This window comes from Oncorhynchus mykiss, chromosome 27 (genome assembly GCF_013265735.2).
Source record: "Oncorhynchus mykiss isolate Arlee chromosome 27, USDA_OmykA_1.1, whole genome shotgun sequence".
Taxonomy (NCBI): Eukaryota; Metazoa; Chordata; class Actinopteri; order Salmoniformes; family Salmonidae; genus Oncorhynchus; species Oncorhynchus mykiss.
The window spans coordinates 37,238,161-37,245,660 of NC_048591.1; the positions used below are offsets into that span (position 1 = coordinate 37,238,161).

The 7,500-nt window shown below is 43.7% G+C and overlaps 1 protein-coding gene across 1 annotated transcript in view; it reads left to right on the top strand.

Annotated features, from left to right (window-relative positions):
• LOC110536894 (cGMP-dependent 3',5'-cyclic phosphodiesterase-like) overlaps positions 1 to 7,500 on the top strand; it is a 243,922-nt gene that overhangs the window by 207,000 nt on the left and 29,422 nt on the right. The window contains exons 11-14 of the mRNA XM_036964740.1: positions 2,199 to 2,273; positions 2,431 to 2,472; positions 2,582 to 2,650; positions 4,115 to 4,245. Of these exons, the coding sequence (XP_036820635.1) occupies positions 2,199 to 2,273; positions 2,431 to 2,472; positions 2,582 to 2,650; positions 4,115 to 4,245 (317 nt within the window). The remainder of the gene's footprint in view (positions 1 to 2,198; positions 2,274 to 2,430; positions 2,473 to 2,581; positions 2,651 to 4,114; positions 4,246 to 7,500) is intronic.

Genomic DNA, 7,500 nt, shown 5'->3' on the forward strand with positions numbered 1-7,500 from the left:
TAGAGATGTGGACAGCAGGGTTAGAGATGTGGACAGCAGAGTTAGAGATGTGGATAGCAGAGTTAGAGGGATGTGGACAGCATAGTTAGAGAGATGTGATCAGCAGGGTTAGAGGTTTGTGGACAGCAGAGTTAGAGGAATGTGGACAGCGGGGTTAGAGATGTGGACAGCAGAGTTAGAGATGTGAACAGCAGGGTTAGAGATGTGGCCAGCAGAGTTAGAGATGTGGACAGCAGGGGTAGAGATGTGGACAGCAGAGTCAGAGATGTGGACAGCAGGGTTAGAGATGTGGACAGCAGAGTTAGAGAGGTGTGATCAGCAGGTTTAGAGATGTGGACAGCAGTGTTAGAGAGATGTGATCAGCAGGGTTAGAGATGTGGACAGCAGGGTTTGAGATGTGGACAGCAGAGTTAGAGATGTGGACAGCAGGGTTAGAGATGTGGACAGCAGAGTTAGAGATGTGGACAGCAGGGTTAGAGATCTCGACAGCAGAGTTTGAGAGATGTGATCAGCAGAGTTAGAGGGATGTGGACAGCAGAGTTAGAGAGATGTGATCAGCAGGGTTAGAGGGATGTGGACAGCAGAGTTAGAGAGATGTGATCAGCAGAGTTAGAGAGATGTGATCAGCAGAGTTAGAGAGATGTGATCAGCATAGTTAGAGATGTGATCAGCAGGGTTAGAGATGTGGACAGCAGAGTTAGAGGGATGTGGACAGCATGGTTAGAGAGATGTGGACAGCAGAGTTAGATAGGTGTGGACAGCAGAGTTAGAGATGTGATCAGCAGAGATGTGGACAGCAGAGTTAGAGATGTGGACAGCAGAGTTAGAGAGATGTGGACAGCAGGGTTAGAGGGATGTGGACAGAATACATCCACAGTTATTTAAAACTGGGTGGACCAAGGCAGGCATGGATGGACGGATGGATTTCTGATTGAGAGACGCTTTGATGGGCAGACTGATATAATGAAATATTGGTGTATTGAAGAGATAATGTGTATTATTAGTAATTAGTAATGTATTGATGATATAATGTATAATGTATATATTATTAGTAATGTATTGATGAGATCATGTATATATTAATAGTCATGTATTGATGAGATAATGTATATATTAATAGTCATGTATTTATGAGATGATGTATATATTCTTAGTCATGTATTGATGAGATAATGTATATATTTTTAGTCATGTATTGATGAGATAATGTGTTTATATTATTAGTAATGTATTGGTGAGATAATGTGTTTATATTATTAGTTATGTATTGATGAGATCATGTATATATTATTAGTCATGCATTGATGAGATAATGTATATATTATTAGTCATGTATTGATGAGATAATGTGTTTATATTATTAGTCATGTATTGATGAGATAATGTATATATTATTAGTTATGTATTGATGAGATAATGTATATATTATTAGTCATGTATTGATGATATAATGTATATATTATTAGTCATGTATTGATGAGATAATGTGTTTATATTATTAGTAATGTATTGATGATATAATGTATATATTATTAGTCATGTATTGATGAGATCATGTATATATTAATAGTCATGTATTGATGAGATAATGTATATATTCTCAGTCATGTATTGATGAGATAATGTATATATTTTTAGTCATGTATTGATGAGATAATGTGTTTATATTATTAGTCATGTATTGATGAGATAATGTGTTTATATTATTAGTTATGTATTGATGAGATAATGTATATATTATTAGTCATGTATTGATGAGATAATGTATATATTATTAGTCATGTATTGATGAGATAATGTGTTTATATTATTAGTCATGTATTGATGAGATAATGTATATATTATTAGTCATGTATTGATGAGATAATGTGTTTATATTATTAGTCATGTATTGATGAGATAATGTGTTTATATTATTAGTCATGTATTGATGAGATACTGTGTTTATATTATTAGTCATGTATTGATGAGATAATGTATATATTATTAGTCATGTATTGATGAGATAATGTGTTTATATTATTAGTCATGTATTGATGAGATAATGTGTTTATATTATTAGTCATGTATTGATGAGATAATGTGTTTATATTATTAGTCATGTATTGATGAGATAATGTGTTTATATTATTAGTCATGTATTGATGAGATAATGTGTTTATATTATTAGTCATGTACTGGTTGTTTTGTCTCCTCAGTTGCAGCAGCAGACCCAGTCTCAGTGCTGCTGTCTGCTTCTGGTTTCTGAGGACAACCACCAGCTCTTCTGTCAGGTACGTCCTCATCTCAATGTGAGTCCTCCCTGCTTTAATAAAGGTTCAATTAATAATAACTTAAACCACGTGAGTCTGATAACAGAGTTTTCCTCCAATAGAGAGGTACTGAAGGAATCTCAGAACCTGTGTAACGTCTGACCTCTCTTCTCCTCAGGTGGTTGGAGACAAAGTTCTGGAGGAGGAGATCAGCTTCCCTGTGAGTCCTGACCCCTAACCCCTAACCCCTGACTCATGTTTCAGGAATTTGAGACTTTGATATGGGGAAATTAAGAGGCAAGAGAATAAATGATCATCTCTCCTTCCAGCTGATGTTTGGGCGCTTTGGGCAGGTAGTGGAGAAGAAGAGATCCATCACTCTTCAGGACGTCACTGCGGTGAGTGACCTTGATCCTAGACTGTGAAAAGCATCTCTCCACGTGGATCGATGTGGATGCAGTCGAGCTAGATCCTAATAGTCTCTTTCTCTTTCTTTGCACACACACGTACACTACCAGTCTAAAGTTTTAGAACACCTACTCATTCAAGGGTTTTTCTTTATTTTTACTATTTTCTACATTGTAGATTAATAGTGAAGACATCAAAACTATGAAATAGCACATATGGAATCATATAGAAACCAAAAAAGTGTTAAACAAATCAAAATATATTTTATATTTAATATTCTTTAAATAGCCACCCTTGCATTTCAATTAACAGGTGTGCCTTGTTAAAAGATAATTTGTGGAATTTCTTTCTTAATGCATTTGAGCTAATCAGTTGTGATGTGACACCGTAGGGGTGGTATACAGAAGACAGCCCTATCTGGTAAAAGACCAAGTCCATATTATGGCAAGAACAGCTCAAATAGGCAAAGAGAAACGACAGTCCATCATTAGTCATTGCTGCCAATGACTGGAACGAACTACAAAAATCTCTGAAACTGGAAACACTTATCTCCCTCACTAGCTTTAAGCACCAACTGTCAGAGCAGCTCACATATTACTGCACCTGCACATAGCCCACCTATAATTTAGCCCAAACAACTACCTCTTTCCCTACTGTATTTATTTTATTAATTTATTTATTTTGCTCCTTTGCACCCCATTATTTTTATTTCTACTTTGCACATTCTTCCACTGCAAATCTACCATTCCAGTGTTTTACTTGCTATATTGTATTTACTTTGCCACCATGGCCTTTTTTTGCCTTTACCTCCCTTATCTCACCTCATTTGCTCACATTGTATATAGACTTGTTTCTACTGTATTATTGACTGTATGTTTATTTTACTCCATGTGTAACTCTGTGTCGTTGTATCTGTTGAACTGCTTTGCTTTATCTTGGCCAGGTCACAATTGTAAATGAGAACTTGTTCTCAACTGGCCTACCTGGTTAAATAAAGGTGTTCTCAACTGGCCTACCTGGTTAAATAAAGGTGTTCTCAACTGGCCTACCTGGTTAAATAAAGGTGTTCTCAACTGGCCTACCTGGTTAAATAAAGGTGTTCTCAACTGGCCTACCTGGTTAAATAAAGGTGAAATAAATAAAATAAAAATAAATAAAATTACTTTAATACATGAAGGTCAGTCAATACGGAACATTTCAGGACTTTGAAAGTTTCTTTAAGTGAAGTCGCGAAAACCATCCAGCTCTATGATGAAACTGGCTCTCATGAGGACTGCCACGGGAAAGGAAGTCATTGTCTGTCTCTCTCTCTCTCTCTCTCTCTCTTTATCTCTCTCTCTCTCTCTCTCTCTCTCTCTCTCTCTCTCTCTCTCTCTCTCTCTCTCTCTCTCTCTCTCTCTCTCTGTCTCTCTCGCTCCACCTGTCTCTCTCTCTCCACCTGTCTCTCCCTCTAGGAGGAGCGTAGACAGCTATCCAGTATGCTGGGCAGTGAGGTGTCCTCTCTGCTATGTGTCCCTGTGGTCAGCAGAGCCACTGGCCAGGTGGTGGCACTAGCCTGCGCCTTCAACAAACAGGGAGGACAGAGGTGTGACACACACACACAAACCTGAGAGTGCATTGTAATAGACCTCTGTGTTCCAGAGATAACAAGCCAGCTCCAGTGGCAGATGACCAAAGACAACATGGTCGTCACCCTCAAGTGTGTGTGTGTGTGTGTGTGTGTGTGTGTGTGTGTGCGTGCGTGTCAGACGCTGCCCCATTAATCAATGTGTGTGTGTGTGTCTGTGTTCTCCGTAGAGCTCTGGCCCCTACAACATGAGCTTCAAACTTGCCCTGGATACACACACACGCACACACACACACACACGTAACAGTGTAGCTTCCGTCCCTCTCCTCACCCCAACCTGGGCTCGAACCAGGGACCCTCTGCACACATCAACAACTGCCTCCCACAAAGCATCGTTACCTATCGCTCCACAAATGGCACGGCCCTTGCAGAGCAAGAGAAACAACTACTTCAATGTCTCAGAGCGAGTGACGTCACCAATTGAAACGCTTTTAGCCGCACCGCTAACTAGCGAGCCTTTTCACACCGGTTACACACACACACACACACACACACATACACACACACACACACACACACACACACACACACACACACACACACACACACACACACACACACACACACACACACACACACACACACACACACACACACACACACACACACACACAGTGTGACAGAGAGGGAGGTGATGTATTGCTGATGACAGTGGTAATCCCAGTAAGCTCTCTGCTAACGTTTTGGCTCTTCCTCCCTCTCTGTCTCATATCTCTTCCTCTTCTGTCTCCCTTCCTCCCCTCTTCTTTCCCTCTTCCTTTCTCCCTGCCTCTTCCTCTCTTTTTCTACTCGTATTAAAGTGGTTTGAAGATTAAAGCCACTCATCTCCTCCTTTTAAATAGATATTAACCTTAGACACACACATTCAAACACACACACACACACACACACACACACACTCACACACACACACACACACACACACACACACACACACACACACACACACACACACACACACACACACACTCACACACATTAGTAAACTGTTTCAAATGTGTTTATCCTCTATTTCTGGTATTTCCTTCAAAACTCTTTCACATCCCTCTCTCCATCTCATCCCTCTCTCCATCTCATCCCTTTCTCCATCTCATCCCTCTCTCCATCTCATCCCTCTCTCCATCTCATCCCTCTCACCACCATCCCTTTCTCCATCTCATCCCTCTCTCCATCTCATCCCTCTCTCACCATCCCTCTCTCCATCTCATCCCTCTCACCACCATCCCTCTCTCCATCTCATCCCTCTCTCCATCTCATCGCTCTCTCTCACCATCCCTCTCTCTCATCATCCCTCTCTCTCAGCAGCTCTCTCTCACCATCCATCTCTCCATCTCATCCCTCTCTCCATCTCATTGCTCTCTCTCACCATCCCTCTCTCTCACCATCCCTCTCTCAGCATCTCTCTCTCACCATCCCTCTCTCCATCTCATCCCTCTCTCCATCTCATCGCTCTCTCTCACCATCCCTCTCTCTCACCATCCCTCTCTCCATCTCATCGCTTTCTCTCACCATCCGTCTCTCCATCTCAGTGCTCTCTCTCACATCCCTCTCTCCATCTCATCTATCTCTCTCACCAACCCTCTCATGTCATCCCCCTCTCTCACCATCCCTCTCTCCATCTCATCTCTCTCTCTCACCATCGCTCTCTCTCACCATCGCTCTCTCTCACCATCCCTCTCTCTCTCTCCATCCCTCTCTCTCCTCTATCTCTCTCATTATCCCTCTCTCTCATCATCCCTCTCTCAAACACCCATCTCATCCCTCTCTCTCATCATCTCTCTCTCAAGCATCCATCTCATCCCTTTCTCTCACCATCCCTCTCTCCATCTCATCCCTCTCTCACCATCCCTCTCTCCATCTCATCGCTCTCTCTCACCATCCCTCTCTCTCACCATCCCTCTCACTCTCCATCCCTCTCTCTCCAACCTCTCTCTCATCTCTCTCATCATCCCTCTCTCTCATCATCCCTCTCTCTCACCATCCCTCTCTCTCTCCATCCCTCTCTCTCCAACCTCTCTCATCTATCTCTCTCATCATCCCTCTCTCTCATCATCCCTCTCTCAAACATCCCTCTCATCCCTCTCTCCCACCTCCCTGCCTCTTCTCCCTCGATGATGTTGGTGTGGTAGGGCTGGGCTAATAATGAACCCCTCTAGTGCTGAAATACTGATGCTTTCCTTGTCTCCCTGCTAGTTTATTGATTTGTTCATGTCACTGATTGGCTGGAGGGTTCATTCACCTGGTGTCCCAGGTCTGAATCAGTCCCTTGTTAGCAAGAGAGAATTGAGACAGTAAAGAAATCCAATAGCACCTAAATTCAACCTGTCATAATTGAGTCCATCCCTCATCCCCCTCCATCCCTCATTCCCTCCATCCTTCCATCCCCCTCCATCCCTCATTCCCTCCATCCCTCCATTCCTCATTCCCTCCATCCCCATCCATCCCTCCATCCCTCATCCCCCTCCATCCCTCATCCCCCTCCATCCCTCATCTACCTCCATCCCTCCATCCCTCATCTACCTCCATCCCTCATCCCCCTCCATCCCTCCATTCCTCATCCTCCTCCATCCCTCATCCCCCCATCCCTCCATCCCCCTCATCCCTCCATTCCACATCCCCCTCCATCCCTCCATCCCTCATCCCCCTCCATCCCTCCATCCCTCATCCCCCTCCATCCCTCATCTACCTCCATCCCTCCATCCCTCATCTACCTCCATCCCTCATCTACCTCCATCCCTCATCCCCCTCCATCCCTCATCTACCTCCATCCCTCATCTACCTCCATCCCTCATCCCCCTCCATCCCTCATCTACCTCCATCCCTCATCTACCTCCATCCCTCATCCCCCTCCATCCCTCATCTACCTCCATCCCTCCATCCCTCATCTACCTCCATCCCTCCATCCCTCATCTACCTCTATCCCTCCATCCCTCCATCCCTCATCTACCTCCATCCCTCATCTACCTCCATCCCTCCATCCCTCCATCCCTCATCTACCTCCATCCCTCCATCCCTCATCTACCTCCATCCCTCCATCCCTCCATCCCTCATCTACCTCTATCCCTCATTCCCTCCATCCCCCTCCATCCCTCCATCCCTCATCCCCCTCCATCCCTCATATCCCTCCATCCCTCATCTACCTCCATCCCTCATTCCCTCCATCCCTCCATCCCTCATCTACCTCCATCCCTCCATCCCTCATCTACCTCCATA